The sequence below is a fragment of the Pristiophorus japonicus genome, chromosome 7 (assembly GCF_044704955.1).
Source record: "Pristiophorus japonicus isolate sPriJap1 chromosome 7, sPriJap1.hap1, whole genome shotgun sequence".
Lineage (NCBI taxonomy): Eukaryota > Metazoa > Chordata > Chondrichthyes > Pristiophoridae > Pristiophorus > Pristiophorus japonicus.
Genome location: NC_091983.1, coordinates 198,500,925 through 198,520,986, shown reverse-complemented (window position 1 = coordinate 198,520,986; position 20,062 = coordinate 198,500,925). Strand labels below are relative to the sequence as shown.

General features: G+C 46.0%; 1 protein-coding gene across 2 annotated transcripts in view; it reads left to right on the top strand.

Annotated features, from left to right (window-relative positions):
* The first annotated feature begins 4,773 nt into the window (after nucleotides 1-4,773).
* kcnk5a (potassium channel, subfamily K, member 5a) overlaps nucleotides 4,774-20,062 on the top strand; it is a 40,340-nt gene continuing 25,051 nt past the window's right edge. The window contains exons 1-2 of one of the 2 annotated variants that reach the window (XM_070885700.1): nucleotides 7,899-10,609; nucleotides 12,261-12,380. In XM_070885700.1, coding sequence (XP_070741801.1) covers nucleotides 12,304-12,380 — 77 coding nt within the window. In that variant the 5' untranslated portion in view covers nucleotides 7,899-10,609; nucleotides 12,261-12,303. Of the gene's footprint in view, nucleotides 5,584-7,898; nucleotides 10,610-12,260; nucleotides 12,381-20,062 lie in introns of those variants that run through there. The other variant, XM_070885701.1, reaches the window with a different exon arrangement.

Genomic DNA, 20,062 nt, shown 5'->3' with positions numbered 1-20,062 from the left:
TTGTCTGATTACACTCCTGTGAAGTGTCTTGGGATGTTTTACAACATTAAAGGTGATATAAAAAGGTGAAATATACTTAAATGCGATGATTGTGTGTCTGCTGTGGCTCAGTGGATAGCACCCTCACCTCGGAGTCAGAAGGTTGTGGGTTCAGGTCCCACTCCATAGACTTGAGCATCATCATCCTAGGCAGTCCCTCAAAATTGAGGAAGACTTGCTTCCACTCCAAAAGTGAGTTCTCAGATGACTGAACAGTCCAATACGAGAATTACTGTCTCTGTCGCAGGTGGGACAGACAGTCGTTGGAGGAAAGGTGGGTGGGGTGTCTGATTTGCCGCACGCTCCTTCTGCTGCCTGCCCTTGTTTTCTGCATGCGCTTGGCGACGAGACTCGAGGTGCTGTGCTCAGCGCCCTCCCGGACGCTCTTCCTCCACTGAGGGCGGTCTTTGGCCAGGGACTCCCAGGTGTCGGTGGGGATGTTGCACTTTATCAAGGAGGCTCTGAGGGTGTCCTTGAACATTTCCTCTGCCTACCTGGGGCTCGCTTGCCGTGTAGGAGTTCAGAGTAGAGCGCTTGCTTTGGGAGTCTTGTGTCCGGCATGCAGACGATGTGGCCCGCTCAACGGAGCTGGCCGAGTGTGGTCAGTGCTTCGATGCTGGGGATGTTGGCCTGATCGTGAACACTGACGTTGATGTGTTTGCCCTCCCAGGGATTTGCAGGATCTTGCGAAGGCAGCATGGTGGTATTTCTCCAGTGATGTGAGGTGTCTACTCTATATGGTCCATGTCTCTGAGCCATACAGGAGGGCAGGTATCACTACAGCCCTGTAGACCATAAGCTTGGTGCCAGATTTGAGGACCTTGTCTTCGAACACTCTCTTCCTCAGGCGGCCAAGGCTGCGCTGGTGCACTGGAGGCGGTGTTGAACCTCGTCGTCGATGTCTGCCCTTGCTGATAATAGGCTCCCGAGGTATGGAAAATGGTGCACGTTGTCCAGGGCCGCGCCGTGGATCTTGATGACTGGGGGGCAGTGCTGTGTGGTGTGGTCAGGTTGGTGGAGGACCTTTGTCTTACAGATGTTTAGTGTAAGGCCCATGCTTTTGTATGCCTCGGTGAAGATGTTGATGATGACTTGGAGTTCAGCCTCTGAAATGTGTGCAGAAGCAAGCGTCATCCGCATACTGTAGCTCGACGACAGAGGACGGGACGGTCTTGGATCTGGCCTGGAGGCGACGAAGGTTGAACAAATTCGCACTGTTTAGTTTAGTTCCACACCAGCGGGGAACTTGTTGAGTGTGAGGTGGAGCATTGCAGCAAGGAAGATCGAGAAGAGGGTTGGCGCAATGACGCAGCCCTGTTTGACCCGGGTCAGGACGTTGATTGGGTCAGTGGTGGATCATGGTTGGCATGTCGTCGTGGAGCAGGCAGAGGATGGTGACAAACTTTTGGGGGCAACTGAAATAGAGGAGGACGCTCCATAGTCCCTCATGGTTAACAGGCCTTTGTGAGGTCAAAGAAGGTCATGTACAAGGGTTGGTGCTGTTCCTGCATTTCTCTTGCAATTGTTGCACTGTAAAGATCATGTCAGCTGTATGCCGTAGTGGACAGAAGCCGCACTGTGACTCCAGGAGGAGCTCCTCAGCCACAGGGAGAAGACAGTTAAAGAGGATTCTAGCGATGACTTTCCCAGTGGCTGACAACAGTGGGAGATTCCTCTGTAGTTTTTTTTAAATTCGTAGCCAATCTTTCCAATTCTTTGTCAAATCACAAACGCCAGAGGTCACCTTGCACACATCAAGGATTACTCTGCGCCAATGCTCTTAGCCAAAAGGCCTAGAGCCACTGCACCGTTCCTGGAAGTACTGCAATACCAGGTTCGTGCCATGGAGGTGGATGGGTCAGGCCCCCCACACACCTCCGTGGAGGTGGATCATGGTTGGCATGTCGTCGTGGAGCAGGCAGAGGATGGTGACAAACTTTTGGGGGCAACTGAAATAGAGGAGGACGCTCCATAGTCCCTCATGGTTAACAGGCCTTTGTGAGGTCAAAAAAGGTCATGTACAAGGGTTGGTGCTGTTCCTGCATTTCTCTTGCAATTGTTGCACTGTAAAGATCATGTCAGCTGTATGCCGTAGTGGACATAAGCCGCACTGTGACTCCAGGAGGAGCTCCTCAGCCACAGGGAGAAGACAGTTAAAGAGGATTCTAGCGATGACTTTCCCAGTGGCTGACAACAGTGGGAGATTCCTCTGTAGTTGCCGCAGTCAAACTTGTCCCCTTTTAAAAAGATGGTCACGATGACTGCATCTCTGAGATCTCCCTGCATGCTCTCCTCCTTCCAGATGAGAGAGATGAGGTCATGCATTCGTGCCAATAGTGCCTCTTCACCATACTTTAGTGCCTCAATGGGGATTCCATCAGCTCCTGATGCCTTGTTGTTCTTGAGCTGGCGGAAGGCCTTTTCTACCTTGTACAGGGCTGGAGTTTTGCAGAGATGGTGGCGGGTAACATGCTGCGGAATGGAGTTGAGGACACTCATGTCAAAGGCAGAGTCTCGATTAAGATCTTCGAAGTGCGCCTTCCAGTGGGTCCTGACTGCTTCGGTGTCCTTGATGATTGTCTCCCCGCTCTTGGCCAGCAGTGGGGTGGGGCCTTGGGCTGTAGGTTGACTTGGCTGCAGTGGGTAGCACCCTTGCCTTGGAGTCAGAAGGTTATGGGTTCAAGTCCCACTCCATAGACTTGAGCATAAAATTCTTCGCTGACACTCCAGTGCAGTAATGAGGGAGTGCTGCACTGCCTGAGGTGCCGTCTTTCAGATGAGATGTTAAACCAAGGCCCTATCTACTCCCTCAGGTGGACGTAAAAGATCCCATGGCACTATTTTGAAAAAGAGCAGGGGAGTTATCCCCTGTGTCCTGGCCAATATTTATCCCTCAATCAACATCACAAAATCTGATTATCAGGTGATTATCACATTGCTGTTTTTGGGAGCTTGCCCCCTCCCCTTTTATAGGGGACGCTTGTAAATTATATGATTTTAAAGCCCAAAAAATAAAATCACAAAAAAACAAAAACAATTTTTTTTTAAAAGGGCAGTTAAAAGTGTCTGGAGTGTCCCCCAGATCGGGGGGCACTCGATCGAATGTTTAATTTGTCTCCCCCAAAAAGAGTTGTGGGAGCTTGCTGTGTGCAAATTGGCTGCCGCAATTCCTACATTACAACAGTGATTATACTACACTTCAGAAGTGCTTCATTGGCTGTCAAGCACTGGGATGTCTGGTGATCGTGAAAGGAGCTATAGAAATGCAAGACTGTCTTTATAAATGCAAGTTGTTGTTGTATTGAGCATCTACTGGTCCCTTGCACAAGTGGCCATACCTCTTAGATGACCCTAGCCATCTATCCACTGTTCTATCACAGCCGAGTTCAGTCCTGTCCTCACGTACGTGCACTTTTCTTTGTGGTGGAGGGGTGGTCACTGTGCAATGGTCATGAGTGGAAATGCTTGAGTGCTTTATTGATGTTTTTTAATCTTCAGTATAATACTGAGTTAAAGTTTCTGCTGCAGCTGGATCCAGCCACCACCTCATCCAATGCAGCATCTGAGGACCTGACTTTAGTGAGCCACTTGTTTCTGACTGTTCCAGGAACTGAGCTGGCTTAATAACTTTATTAAAAATAGCTGGATGGTTGCCACGTTAGGAAGAGTCAGAAACCAGAACAGCATCAAGTTATTTTACGTCACGTACAAACAAAAATGATGGTACTTTTCCGATGCAACTGCACTTTCCAATTTACTTTATTCTGTTTATCTGTTCAGAAACTGTTAAAAAACTGGAACTTAGCCTCCATCGCCCACACTCCAGTTAACCACGATATTTTGTTTTGCAGGACAAGGCCTCGCTTGAGATGTTGCCTCACTGCACAGCCTGCCAGCACCAAGCTCCTCCTGGGGCTGGCCAGTTGGACCATGTTTCTTGTTCATAGCAACATCCTATGCTATGACATAAATCAGTCTCACAACCCAAGAAAGATTACATTCAGATTTGTATTATACCTCGGATATTACTGGTGCAAGACTAGAATTTGGAGACTCAACTATCTGTCACTTTCCACCAGTGGACTAAGTTGCAGTGGCCACGGGTGAGGGGAAGATGGTGAGGGGGAGGGGCAGGTGGTGAGCTTTATTTATGGCAGATAATGGAGCTTCCAAAGTAATTCAGTGACTTTCCCCCCTTAATTATTCGGCCGTGTTATTAGGACAATCGCCGTTGAATTTGAATGCACTTGCTTTCCGCTCAGAGTACGGGTTGCTTAACAAGCCCAAAGGAGGAGCGACAGCGATACGAGTCTGCTTGAACTTGTTCACACTAAATCAAGAGAACGAAAAACTGCGGTGACAAAAACAGCTGCGTATCGGATCAGTGACCCAACAGCAATAAATAATATTCCCAAATTACCCAACACGGCACTTATTAAGAAATGAAGAAGAAACGTTCAACCCATTTAGAATAAGTCACAATGCATTCAACTTATTAAAAGAACTTTTAAACCCACTTTCTTTCATTTACAAATCAAAATGCCTTTTTGTGTGCACTTAAGTTTATACGCGACGCAAACTTTTAAAAAGCAAAATATTTTCCCTTGATATATTTTTAATTCCGCACTCTGATCTTAAAATGAGCGACTGTGCCCCTTTTGTTTAAACAAATTTTACTTCAGTGTAGGGACTTAAAAAAACAGAATTCATTTGGCGTGAACTTACTTACTAATAGTTTTATATATGTAAAAGCCTTCCTGCAGGGAGCAAAGGGCGGGGAGGACTCCACCTCCTGGACACTGATAAATCGCTGCCAGCCGCTTCAAATGTGTGGCTTGGTGCTGTGCCTGCTCACTTTAAACAGCTCCCTCAGACCGACACGTGTCGCGAAGGCCAGGGCAAAGAAGACAAAAAAAAATCCGAAATTCTACACCAGACAACTTTGATTTTTTTTTTAATTGTTTTAAAAAAAATAACAATTAAAAAAAGTGCACAGAAACTATTGATCATTTTTTTTCCAAGAAAAACACCAAAATATTTTTTTGGGGGACAAAACAAATCCAATCGGATGGTGATTGTTTCCGAGTTGGGGAGTGTATTTTTGATTCACGGCCGATGTGGATTTTATGAGGATTTATTTATCCCTCCTTCCCTCCCCTTTGGAAAAAAAATATATTTTTCTTCAGAAGAAAGTTTACTGGCCGGGACGCACCACGCAAGCGCGCGCTGGCAATCGCGCCCCAAATTCAAACGAGAATTTCGCAGAAAGTGCAGTTTTAAAAACAAAAGTGGTTGCTGCTTTTATTTATTTTCTTTCTCGCGGGGGGTGCGAAGCTTTTTTTTAAAAAAAGAAACAGTATGGTAGACAGGGGCCCCTTATTGACTTCAGCCATCATCTTCTATCTGTCAATCGGCGCTGCTATCTTCCAAGTGCTGGAAGAACCGAACTGGACCGAAGCGGCAGACCGATACAAGATCAAAAAGTCTCAGATCCTTGAAGATCATCCCTGTCTCACCCATGCAGCCCTGGAAAAGATTTTAGAGGTAAGACTTGTACACTAAAGATAATCCCTTCACAAACTCCCTCCCTCGCTTTTCTGCTTGCATTCCTTTTCTCTCACTCACTCACTCCCGCTCTCTCTCTCTCTCTCTCTCCAAATATCATTTCATTTATTAATCCTACATTTTTGATGGTGTCCCACTCTCTTTCCCCCCCGTCCCCCAAAGTCACGGTTCCGATCACCCCTGCCCGCACCCCCCCCCGTGTATCCGAATCCCTAAAAAGTTAACCTACATATTACTTTAAACTCCGATTACTTTTAGTAGGATTTTAAAATTCCCCCAAATTATTGCCTTTCATATGACTTTAAAATTCCCCAGTTACTTTTCAACTATGACTAAAATTTCTCTAAATTGCTTTTCATATGACTTTAAAATTCCCCCAATCACCTTTCATATATGACTTATTTTAAAATACCCCCCTCCCCTCAATTATCTGGCATGCCGCTTTAAGCGGAGCTTCTGGTGAAGGGTGCTAAGTCGTAATGGAAATGTTAATATACTTTTTCCTCAGGAATCGGACGCTTTCTTTTTTTTCTGTTGAGCCCGGGCAGCAAGAGTCCCAAGTTATGCACAAGAACTCGTGACTTATTTCATTTGGAGTATTTCCCAAGCTCCGGCTCAACAGAAGCTGCGTGTGTTTTTTTAAAGAAACCGAAATGTGCCGGCAGTGGGTTTACACACAATACAAAAAGATTGGTGAAACTTGACTCTCCATGAGCGGAGGTGGGTGTGTGGGCTCTGTGGAGTCACTTCATTGACCCTTCGTGGGGAGGGGGAGAGAGGGGATTGAACCTCGCCTCTCTCTCTAAGCACAAAGGCTTATATAATATGACGGTGGTCCAAGCTGTTTTGTGTCTCCCAGGCAGAAACGGGTTAAAAGATTTATTTCTTAAACAAAAAGGTTGAATGCTTGAAATGCGAAATAAAAAAAATAAATGCACAAGTTGTCCGTCAGCATCCCAAAGTGAAAAGTTGGGCTTTAATTTGTAGGGTTTCAAGCCGAGATCTGCGCGGCCATCGGATTGTCTTCCATCTGCGGGCTGGTCACGTTCAGTGTCTTGACAATTTCCTCTCTCTTTCTCACATACATATATGTATATCTGTATATGTGCATATGTATGTCTGCATATATATGTGTATATGTTACCCTGTATTTGTTGATTTGCTAGTATGTATGTTATCTCCATTGCTGCATGCAAATTGTGAAATAGTTTCTGCAGCTTAACAGCATTGTTTTCCTTCGGGCAGCTGACACTACTGTTTAGAAGAACAGACGGCCCCTTTACAAGTGCACAGGGGGGAAAAAAGTTTGCAATCTACTAAGTTAATATATCAGGCGAGAGACCCCAGCCCTCTTTTGTCAAGAAAAAAGTTTTATAGGAATTTAGATTTTTATTCAAGATTAAAGAAAGATGAAAAGTACCGTCTAATACTTGAAAAAAGTAGACAAGGACGAAGGGAAGGAATCAATGTGTCCTGTTCATTGACAATTCACTCTCTCTCGCTCACTTTCTGCACTGCAGGGCAGAATTGCACTTGTGTACACAGGATGACTGACCCAAGGACTGTTGCAGAGGCAGAGACGAAAGAATATAAATAAACAGGAGGAGAAAAAGCCGAGATAACATGGGAGCACAGTGTATGCAGGGGCTTATGTGGTGGTGAATGAATAATGAGTATATTCTTTCAATATAAAGACAGGTGGCTGAGGAGAGAGTGAATATTCAGACATGCATGTGTTTAATATTTTGATGACGAGTTAATTGCCAGCATCTGAAGTTTTGAACCCAGAGTTCAAACTCCACCTACAGATACTCCTAGTTATTATGCTGTAAAAATATTTTAAAAGCCTTTTTTTTAATTCTGCTAAATGGAAGTGACTGATAAAGGGGAGGGGAGTGATTCAAGGAAACAGTACCTCGTTCTTAAACCCCAACAATGCAGATCCCTTCGCTGCAAGAAACTGGATACCAGTGTAATAATATTTCTTTCCTGGTCCCTTTAGAGGGGGCTGACCCAAGTTCTGATATCTTTTCACCGATCCCTCGCCTCTCTTAAGGCATACAAAGTATTATGACTCTGCAAACATAAGTGTGGTTTTTGAGGATGCCGGTTTACTGAGCAGTTCGACTCTGCCTTCCCTCCCACACCCATTTACTTTTCCGTTAGTTTAACTTGAACCCGCTTGCCTTGCAACCTGTCCAGAACGGTCGGGGAAGCAGGTGGGCGTTTTCACAGTCAAGTGCACATGTTTTGTGTTTTTTCAGAGACGCCACTGGCAGCTCTTGGCAGAAATGAAACTTGGTGAGTGAGAAAGAGGCTGCGATTCTCGGACGTTTCGCTACGTTAAAGGCGCCATATTGTGTGGGGGGCGGGGGGCGGTTACTGCGCCTGTCGATATATGGAAGCATTTTTTTGTTGACAGTCTCGGCGCCGACATGGTGGGCAGCTGTTGGACTCGTCAAGTCATGGGAATGGCCAACATTGGGGTTAAAAATCTGGTGACAATCTCCTAGAAAGTTTGTGCTGCAGCAGATGTTGGGTTTTCAAGTCCAGAACTGAGGAGAGCAGTGTTAAGAGGCGAGAGAGTGGGGCTGTGAGGGACCATGGTTTCAGCTCTGAAAGCCTTCGTGATGAGGAAAAATACATGTTGACACCCTCAGTAACTCAATGTATAAATCGTCGCTAATTATAAGATCGTCACTAATAAATTCAGCAGGGAATTCAGGAGAAATTTCTTTGCCCAGAGAGCGGATGGAATGTGGAACATGCTACCACAAGGAATAGTTGAGGCGAATAGCACAGAGACATTTAAGGGGAAGCTAGATAAGCACATGTGGGAGAAAGGAATGGAAGGTTATGCTGATAGGATTAGATGAAGTAGGGTCGCTGAAGGCTGGTGTGGAGCATGAACCAGCAGGGGCCAGCTGGGCCGATAAGCCTGTTTCTATGCTGTAAATTCTATGCAATGTCACCACATTGTAAGACACAGAAGTGGGAGGGGAAACAGAAAAAAATCCTTCAGTTTTTAAAATTCTTTATTTGGGTTGACGTATCAGAAGTTTGTGCACAACCTACTCGAAAACCAGATGGTTTGGTCCAGAACCATACCGGCAAGTCAAAGCAGAAGCTGAATTAATTCAAAACGGCATATTTTAAAGTGTTTTTTTCCAACTGCATAATTTTTTCTTTATATTTCTTTTGAGGAGTGGTCATGTGGTCAGTTATTGCACGCAGCTCCATTTGAAAACCAGCCAAAATGTCCAGATGTTTTAGGAGGTAATAACGGGCCTTTAAGAGAAACCGTCTCCATCCAGGCACTTTTGAGGACCCCTGCCATATAACACCATAAATTGCTTTAAGTTTTTTCTGAAGACTGCTTTCTTCAAAGTGAAGAGTCATTGTAAACGGCTTTCCCTTTGATGAACCACTTGTAATGGGCGCAACGAGATAAATTTACCTTTTAATTGCCTTTTGTAAGAGTCCGTTTTGGTACCTTCAACTTATGGAAGGCCTCCACATGTGGAGTGGGTTTTCAAGATGCCCGAGCCACTGACCTGAGCACAGCCTTTGGTGTCGGTGCCATTGCAGATAGTATCAAAAGCAATGGGTACTGCTCCTCCTAGTACAAGTACTGCTGCTACTCAATCACTCGTGTGGAACAAACCCCTGTTGTTGTCTTGTCAACCATGGCTCAGTTGGGTCGCACTCTCCCCTCTGGGTCAGAAGGTTGTGGGCTCAAGCCCCACTCAAGAGACTTGAGCACAAAAATCTAGGCTCACACTCCACTGCAGTACTGAGGGAATGCTGCACTGCTGGAGGTGCCATCATTTAGATAAGACATTGAACCGTCTGCCCCCTCAGGTGGATATAAAATACCCCATGACACTTTTTCGAAGAATTGCAGGAGAGTTATGCCCGGAATCTTGGCCAATATTTATCCTTTAACCAACATCACTAAAACAAATTATCTGATTGCAGTTTGTGGGAGCTTGCTGTGCGCAAATTGGCTGCCGTATTTCCTACATTACAGCAGTGACTACTTTGGTTGTGAAGTTGCGGTTGTAAATGGTGCTATATAAATGTAAGTCCTGCAAATCCTGTAGAAGTTGAATAATTGTAAATTGGAGCAAAATAATTGTAAAACTAAGGTCCCATGGTTAATGGCAGGTCTGTGTTGAGTTAGCTGATCTCGTCGAAGGTGTTGGGATCATGAAATTAGTTTCAGTGCCTCTGAGCTAGGGGCCAACTCAGTTAGGTTTCTCATTCCTGCCAGAAAATGTACACGAGGACATCAGGAAGGGCGTGATGCACCCACAGTCGAATAGCCTACCAATGCCCACGTGCAAAGAATGACTACTTGTCAGAGGCACCAGATGTTTTCTGACGCCTATGGAACTGTACCACAGTATGAATCAGTGCCTCCAGGAAAAATGCGGGGAGGGGGGAGGAAAGTTGGGGAGAACCTGCACAAATATATGTGGGCGGTTGTTTTGAAAAATATTTCAAATGTGTGTCTCTTTTTATAGCTCTACAAATTTCCCCAGTTGCCGGGGTATCTTTGTATCGGTGAGTGACGCTGAAACCCTGCCCCCACCCACGGAGGGAGGAGTGGGATAGCGCCAGCCACTCCCGTCGGTGACAGCCAAGTTTGTTTTTACTCTCTTTCGCACTCGCACGCTCACTCTCTCTCTGCTGATGAAACCGCTTTTTGAAGCAGTTCTTCGCTTGTGAAACCCAAGTTGTGAAACACCTTGGCTGACGGAAGATGTTTTTTTGCATGGGTGTGGTGGTACCTGTTTGCTGCATGGACTGTTGTGCCGTGAGATCTTGTCGGGCATTTTAACTTTAGTTAATTTTTAGTGCACTCTAAAATGTATTTTCTCGTGCAGCTATGGTCGGCGACGTAATTACATCACGGCTGAACTGGCTAACGTCGCCCCGTACATGAGCGCTGTGGAAAAGTCCGCCCAAACGGTTCGCAGTGGTGGTGACCCCTCCCCCTTCAGTAAGCTGAAATGACTGAACTCTATTTTTCTCTCTTTTGACTTGACTGTTGGGGGGGTTTAATTCCCTCTGTGCAATAAACTGGTTGAACGGCCGCGTTAATGAAATAGCACTGGTCGGCAATTTAACGCACACGTTAACCAGCGCGCTTTAAAAAAAACACCGCACAGAGGAAAAAAAACCCCTTCGTTTTGAATCTGAACCAGTTCAGGTTCAAACATAGCTGTGGTGATGGCTCGTCACCCGTTTGGTAATGCAAGCGTTCTGTGGTAAGAATTGTTTAATAGACTTTTGTTCTGATTTATTGTGTTCCAGCATGTATTTAATAGGTTGCCCTTTGACATTCATGTTGAAGTCATATCACTATCCCGTTAATTTTATAGCTTGGTCATTGATTGTGAACTGCAAGCGGAATTTCTCAAGGTCTCTGTCCGACTAAACACTTGGCGTTGGTCATACACTTTCATCATTTTAAAAAAAACTTTATAATTAAAAAAAAACAAACACTCCCCTACCTGTAGGTGTTGACTTCTTGGTGGAGTACAGTTCCTGCAGGTACCTTGGCTAAATTGCCATCCTCCATGTACAAGCCTTGACAGTGAGTGTCGGTTGGCTATTCAACTGCAGCTGCTGTCACAACCAAGCCTGATCCTGTCCTCACCTGGCATGTCCAGTAGGAGTCGCTGAAGATGATCAAAAACCAGATCTTTGGCTGTTTTTTTATTCCATGTGAGCCCGGACATGAATTCATTTTATTCTCATGCTTTTTTGCCCCTTCTGACCCCATTCTTTTACACTCAAAGTTAAGATGCCCTCTCCTCAGGTAAGCACTGTGCTCGGATAACAATTCTTCCTTCCAGGTGGATTAGACACTGACCTTTCACTTTTAGGTTCAAATCCTGGCCCCCAACGCAGAATGATGGAGAGCAATCTCCTCTGTCCGTTCTCTGTAAAGTGAAATGAGTTTGAGGTGCATCAAGCCCATTGCTAATGGGAACCGATCCATGATACAAAACTAGCCCACATTGCGTACTGATTGGCATTAAGTTAGCAATCTTGCTCCCATAAGCCACAGCACTGACGGTGTGGCGTGTGAGTGGGGGAAAGAAAAATAGAAGGATGTCACGCTCTTTGCGGCTGAGGCTCATTGTTGGGTCAGAGTAGAGGGAGCTTTTACTCTTAATCTAACATTGCTTTACCTGATCTGGGAGTGCTTGATGCAGCTGGCAATGGGGGAGTGGCTTGAAATTCATCTTTGGCAAGGGCGCAAAATGGGCAGTAGCGAATTGCCCGCTGTACAACCCACCCAATTATCCTTTCCATTGAATTCAATGAAAAGAAAAATTGGGCAGAATTGTATATTGGGCCAAGGTTGAAATTCAGCCCCCAGATGTTTAAAAGGGAAAGTTGCTCCATTTCCCAGAAACAGCATCCCCTCACTTCAAGTGAAAATTTCACCCCCAGGAAGGGGTTGCTGGGGGAGAGCCTTTTTTTCCGCACCTTTCTCTCTCCCTCCATCTATTCTGACCACTGGGCTACAGAAGGACATTTTCTGCTTGATGTAGCCTATAAAACCAGTAGCCCCCAGACCCGGGGCCTACTGGCCACTGTTTTCATCCCTAACTTTATTCTTTTCTCTTTTGTACGTTAAGTGGCGTAACAGGGTGCAGCCGGAGGCAACTGCAACGAGCGCTGATGTCTCTCGATTTTGACCCTGGTGGCTGCTGGGAGCACAGAAGGACGCGGGAGAAATTGTACTGGAGTACCAATGGGCAAGTCACAGATTTTCCCCCAGATTTAGTTAGCAGTGCAAAGCTAGGCTTGAAATGTGTCATGCCAGGTGTCCGAGGAAAGGTAGAGGACAACTACCTGGCATTTACAAACATTCATTGATCTCAAGGTTGGGTTTTAAATTTGAGTAGCCCTCGAGGGCCAAATCGTCTTCTCAATCCATGATTCTTTTATACTTGGAGTAATTTTAATAGGTTAGATGGGATCAAGACCACCTCTCGTTCCTTCTTAATTATATAGGGCCCAAGTTTCCACACGATAAAAAACGGGCGCCTCTCCGAGCTGGGCGCCCATTTTTCGCGCCTAAAACGGCGCCGGAAAAAAAACGTGCGATTCTGGAGCGCCCTGCAGCTCCTTGTCTGTTTGGCGCGGCGCCCAGGGGGGCGGAGCCTACACTCGCACCGATTTTGTAAGTGGGAGGGGGCGGGTACTATTTAAATTAGTTTTTTTCCTGCCGGCAACGCTGCGCGTTGGAGCGTTCGCGCATGCTCAGTGTGAAGGAAACATTGGCACTCGGCCATTTTTGTAGTTCTTTGTAGCTGTTTAATTTTTGAACATTTTTTAATAAAATCACATTGCCATCAGCACATCAGCACTGAGAAGGCTGCAGGAAGCCTCAGAAAGTTGAGGCAGCCGTTTCCCGACATCCCCCTTTTGCCGTCGGGAAATGGCTCCTCAATTTCTGAGGCTTCCTGCAGCCTTCTGTCTCCTTCCCTCCCGCCGTCTGGAACAACGTCCTCCCCCCCCCCCCCCCCCCCCCCCGCTGCGTTCGGTCGGTCGGTCGGGCCCGCACTCCCCCTCCCCCCGCTCGCCCGCCCGGAACGGCTCCCCCCCCCCCCCCCCCCCCCCCCCCCCCCCCCGCGTTCGGTCGGTCGGTCGGGCCCGCACTCCCCCTCCCCCCGCTCGCCCGCCCGGAACGGCTCCCCCCCCCCCCCCCCCCCCCCTGCGTTCGGTCGGTCGGGCCCGCACTCCCCCTCCCCCCGCTCGCCCGCCCGGAACGGCTCCCCCCCCCCCCCCCCCCCCCTGCGTTCGGTCGGTCGGTCGGGCCCGCACTCCCCCTCCCCCCGCTCGCCCGCCCGGAACGGCTCCCCCCCCCCCCCCCCCCCCTGCGTTCGGTCGGTCAGTTGGGTCCCTCCCTCCCGCCGTCTGGAACGGCTCCCCCCCCCCCCCCCCCCCCCCTGCGTTCGGTCGGTCAGTTGGGTCCCTCCCTCCCGCCGTCTGGAACGGCTTCCTCCCCTGCGTTTGGTCGGTTGGTTCCCTCCCGCCCGCCGTCTGGAATGGCTTCCTCCCCCCCCCCCCCCCCCCACCACCGCGTTCGGTCGGTCGGTTCCCTCCCTCCCTCCCGCCGTCTGGAACGGCTCCCCCCCCCCCGCGTTCGGTCGGTTCCCTCCCTCCCTCCTGCCGTCTGGAACGGCTTCCTCCCTTTCCCCCCCCCCCCCCTTGTGGTCAGTCGGTCCCCTCCCGCCCGCCGTCTGGAACGGCTTCCTCCCCCCCCCCCACCCCGCATTCGAGAACGGCTGTCTCGTTTTGTGAGGCTTGCTGCAGCATTCTCCCTGGCTGAAGCACTTTCACACAGGTAGGAAGATGGTTTATTTAATCTTTTCTTTGCTTATAAATGTTTATTCAGGTTGGATTTATTTGTATAATATTTGTATAAGTATAACTAAGGATTTATTGTAGAATTTAATGACTTCCCTTCCCCCCTCCCCCCCCCACCTCGTTCTGGACGCCTAATTTGTAACCTGCGCCTGATTTTTTAATGTGTAGAACAGGTTTTTTCAGTTCTACAAAAATCTTCACTTGTTCCATTCTAAGTTAGTTTGGAGTATGTTTTCACTGTGGAAACTTTCAAATCAGGCGTCAGTGGCCGGACACGCCCCCTTTTGAAGAAAAAATTCTGTTCCAAAGTGGAACTGTTCTACCTGACTAGAACTGCAGAAAAAAAAATGTGGAGAATTGCGATTTCTAAGATAGTCCGTTCTCCACCAGTTGCTCCTAAAAATCAGGCGCAAATCATGTGGAAACTTGGGCCCATAGTGTGTGTGTATATAAAAGTTTTGAGATGCACTTGTCCTACCTGAGGCATCGCACATGCAAATTACTCGTGTCACTTTAAAAAAAAAGTATATTTTAAAAAAAAGAGACAGAAAGCTGGTCATTTCGTGCTGGTTTCTACTGACATTTCTTTTCTAACAAGTCTGGTATTTACAAGTAGCTATCGAGCCACATCCTTTGCCATCCAATTTGAGCTCAATTTTTGCACATTCACAGCAATTAAACATTGTGGCCTTGAAAGCATTCACCAAAATGTGTAGAGCTATAATAGTCCTGTCCTGCTAAACCCGTCTCCTTTGACTTAACCCGTGAGCAATGCTAGGTAAGGTCCACTATTAACCAATTTTTGATGCTGGCTCACCTTTGTGATGGCAGCACTGGACTTCCGCAGCATAGACTAAAGATACGGTACTGTAGCCCCCGGAATATCTGGGGCTCACTGAAGGAGAAGGTGTCAGTGGCCTATATCCGGAGGCAGCGGCAGCCCTGACCGCAATAGAGGCCATTTTTGAGCAGCTCAGGCCAGCAAAGCAGTTTCGTGGTCACCATTATAGATGGTAGGAGAAACAAAATTGGAATAGAGACTTTTAAAAACACCTTCAGGGGAGAATTTGGTATGCGTTCCAGCATAAAACACAACTTATACCAAATTCTGGACGCAAGGTCTTGCATTTTGATCCACTGTGATTAGGCATACCTGGCAGCTGCCTGAAAATTATGATGAGACCCAAGGACCAATTTCTCGCAGGCTTTGGGCCTCAGTCTGGGGAATTATTTCCTTTGCGCATTTGGTATCTCAAAAACTGGCTGGAGCCAATTTCTACCCCTGTATGTAATGTAATGTAATGCTATGTAATTTGCATCATGATATGAACAGTGCCTTTCAGAGATACTGGTGGGAAAGAATAGTCTGAAGAGCCGAAGTGTATCTGCATTATACCCTGCCACTCCCTGCCCCCCTCCCCAAAAATACCAGCAGGTAATATTGTGGAAACACTTCAAGAAGATTTCTGCTGTGCAAGTGTACTGCAGACTGTAAAGTCAGGACAGTGCTCCAGCAGGGAGTGACCGGGCGTGAGCCTCGCAATGTTTTTAGACTGCCTGCACGCCCAATCTATTGTCGGGTGTTACAGAGCAGATACCAGTTCAACAGGGAGGAGGCAGGAGGAAATCATCTCGACCTGCCTTTGCTTGCCTCCCAGTATCTTGATTTTTGGAGTGATACTGGTAGGGGTTGGGTAGGGTGGGTGGGTGGCTGGCTGGATGGAGGCTGGCCAGTGGCAGATAGTATAAGGGAGAAAATGATTTCCTCTGCTGCACTATTGGAGGCCAATAATTCAGGCCCTATGAACCTGCCCTTTGGAATTATTTTCTCCAAGACCCCTCTGCCTTGCTACCCTCCCACTCTGCTAGAAACCCTTCTCTTGGATTATATATTCTGACTCCTTTGACGCTCTCTCTTCTCCACCCCTCCCTCAACAAATTGTCCCCTCTTCCCAGCTCTCTCATCCTTATTCACCTTGTGAGAAGTTCCAGATGGGGTCTTTTGTATATTTGGTGCTTGTTATACAAGCATAACTTCAAAAAAAACTCATATTATATATTTTCAGGCAATTTTCTTGTGTTTCTAAGCCCTCCCACCCAATAATTTTGATAATGGTCTTTCATGGCCTGATCCAGACCAATTTTTCCTTTTAAATGTAGTATCTCCAAATTTGCGGATGACACTAAGTTGGGTGGCAGTGTGAGCTGCGAGGAGGATGCTATGAGGCTGCAGAGTGACTTGGATAGGTTAGGTGAGTGGGCAAATGCATGGCAGATGAAGTATAATGTGGATAAATGTGAGATTATCCACTTTGGTTGTAAAAACAGAGCGACAGACTATTATCTGAATGGTGACAGATTAGGAAAAGGGGAGGTGCAGCGAGACCTGGGTGTCATGGTACATCAGTCATTGAAGATTGGCATGCAGGTATAGCAGGCGGTTAAGAAAGCAAATGGCATGTTGGCCTTCATAGCGAGGGGATTTGAGTACAGGGGCAGGGAGGTGTTACTACAGTTGTACAGGGCCTTGGTGAGGCTACACCTGGAGTATTGTGTACAGTTTTGGTCTCCTAACTTGAGGAAGGACATTCTTGCTATTGAGGGAGTGCAGCGAAGGTTCACCAGACTGATACCCGGGATGGCGGGACTGACATATCAAGAAAGACTGGATCAACTGGGCTTGTATTCACTGGAGTTCAGAAGAATGAGAGGGGATCTCATAGAAACGTTTAAAATTCTGACAGATTAGATGCAGGAAGAATGTCGCCAGTGTTGGGGAAGTCCAGAACCAGGGGTCACAGTCTAAGGATAAGGGGTAAGCCATTTAGGACCGAGATGAGGAGAAACTTCTTCACCCAGAGAGTGGTGAACCTGTGGAATTCTCTACCACAGAAAGTTGTTGAGGCCAATTCACTAAATATATTCAAAAAGGAGTTAGATGTCGTCCTTACTATTAGGGGGATCAAGGGGTATGGCGAGAAAGCAGGAATGGGGTACTGAAGTTGCATGTTCAGCCATGAACTCATTGAATGGCGGTGCAGACTCGAAGGGCCGAATGGCCTCCTACTGAACCTATTTTCTATGTTTCTACCCATTACTGTGTAAAAAGAAAATATATTTCAATCATTTATCGCAATTGTTGCAGTTCCCTTTGCTGCTTCTTTGCCAAGGTCAGTGGGTATTACTGATTTAACTCCCGGCCTTATCAACCAAGAAACTTTGTGTTCTCCTCCTCCACCGTGGAGTGCCAGCACTCGGAAAGCTGTGGAAACTTCCATTCTCTTCTCTTCGACAGCGACCTCCCATCCCCCTCTGGAAGTTCTCGATTTATTGAAGTATTTCACCTCTGAGGCGCTCTGCCAGGATGTATATGACAGCCCCCTCTTTCCCAGGAAGAACATTCCTCTTCAGTGGGTTTTTTTCCCCTCAAAATTTTCCTAGCAACAACAAAATATGTTGGCAGGTGCTACAATCTGGTTTGACTCAGTCTGACTCTTCCGTTCTACCATTTCAGTCTCTTATTACAACATTAGCAAACCGTGATACAGACATGTCACACAGTTCCAGCTATCCCCCATGCCACCTGCCTTTGCATGAGAATGTAAGGAACCTCCCCACATGCCCCAGCGTTATCCTTCTGCATCACCCAACTCCGAAGGGAGGGAATTGGGTTCAATCCCGAACTATCATGCTGGAGAAAAGAGAGTATTCAGCCCTACAATGAGGGGACCTTCATCTTCCAACTCTGTATTTCAAGGTTTTCCACATCCTGTCTCGAGTTTGTTGGCAGAAACCTGCATTCTCTCGTTATAAAATACCACCAGCCTATTTGTAAATGACGGAAAAATGTCATTACGTGGGTGATTTTCTTGGCACGCAGCTTAATCTCTTGCTGAGAAAATATCATTAGCATGGTTAAAAAGTTTGACTGAAAGCAAGCTTAATGTCCAGTCTTTTCCTCTGCCACTGATCTGGAAGTAAGAGCCACCACTAGGTGAGAAACTATTTGGGGGCCATGCTTTCTGCTCTGGTTTTTCGTGAAAAAGCAAATGTGACTGAACTATGAGCAAGATCAGTAGAAAGCAGTAAACCACTTCTGTTTTTACCACTGCATAGAATCTCGCTTCCATTTTAGAATGTGCTTATGGAAATTAGCAGTAAAAACCTGAGAAACTGTTGGAGAATTTTGTGCGAAGGGGAAAGAGACAAAAATTGAGTTCAGTACTCTCAATCAGATCTTGTACATTTTGCGAAAGAAGGATACGATTTTAATCACTCTGCAGTTTGCATTTTAGTTGCATTTTAATATCAACCATAATGCTTAACTAGCACTGACAGATGATCAATAATTTTTTCTGAAATCCACTTTATGGAACACTGCCAATGCCTTTCAACATGCGGCTAGTCTCAAGTGCAATATAGTGATCATGTCGCCATGTCCAGTGATGTAAGATTAACATTCAGTGGGACATAATGGAGGTTTAGTGCAAAAAATGAAAAGTAATTCAACTTCTATTTAGAACCATATCCTTTCTATTTAGAACTGTACCATCATCCTTCATCAATACTGCCACACCCCCTCCTCTTATCCTTCTCTATCATTCCTGAATACTTGGTAACCAGGAATATTAAGAACCCATTCCTGGCCTCATTTGATCCATGTCTCTTAATACAACCACGTCATAATCCCATGTGTCAATTTGTGGCTGTAGTTTACCAATCTTATTAGTTACACTACCGACAGTGACGTAAATACAATTTAATACCTCTTTCATCACTTTTGTTATTTTCCTCAATCTGCTCCCTGCAATTTTGAGGATATTTCTAATTTTACATCTGTTTATATCTCTCTGTCCTCTGATGTAATTACTGCTCCTTTCTTCTTTTTTGCGGTTTCCCCGAAGGCGGCACAAATACTTTTCCTAACGTGTTCCTACATTTGTGCTGACAAATGAATACGAATAAGCATTTTTAATGAATTGACGCTAAGTTACTTGTATGGTAATTTTTCAGACAAGTGAAAAGTCAAGATGGTAACTCAATCGCATTGACCACACTAAATAATTTGATATAGTCTATTACTTGGTGATTCAGGAATGGTAGTATTGAAATAAAAATTTAGGTGCCAGTGTTAAGCAAAATACCAAGACCGATGCAACAAATAATTTAATAGGGTAGAATTTGCAGGGGAATTCCTGCCATAACTTCAGACAAGTGGTTTAAAAAAAAAAAGGAAAAATGGCATCAACAACAACAAATTAAATTTATATAGTGGCTTTAACGTCGTAAAATATCCCAAGTCGCTTAACGGCCGTTGACCGCAGAGATGGTCAGTACCAACGTTCCCTCTAATTTGTGCGGCCACACAGCTCTCTACCGGTCCCACGCAGCCCAGGACAGGATTTTCTCATGTTAAATCTTGCACATGCGCAAAACTGTGAATTAGCAATGCAGCCCCTTAAAGGGCCGCATACCCCCATCAAAAAATTAGGGGGCATATTGGGCAGAACCCCGTGAAAGTTGTTGGTGTACATTTGCAAGGAGCAGTTCAATCAAATTCAATTTGCTTTGCAATATTTAATCTTAATGTTTATAGATAGAAATCACCTACTCTATTTCAACTCGCTGATCCGAAAGCCAGTAACGATTAAATAATAAATTCTGACGCTTTATTATTTTATTGGGATGACTTGTGCGATTCTGTTTCTCATTGTCAGACTTTTTAATGAGCTATTTAATGTTGTAAATATCCCCCACCCTATTCCAGATGCATTGATATATAAAGATTGCAGGTTTATCCAAGCAGAAAAGCTGCAATTTAATTCCAGGAAATAATTGTTGGAGCATAGAATGCTTTGCCACCGGGAGTAGTTGCAGTGGAGACCGTAGTATCTTTTAAGGGAAGAGATGCTGCATGTTTAAATCTCTATGGTTCTAAGTTAGTGCATATTATGTTTAGCCATAAGGTTACTATCAATAACCATCGGTGACTATCGTAAGAATATTTTTGTTCAGAGACGGCAGGGGTTCAAAAACATGATGAGAGAAATGATTAGGGAATAAC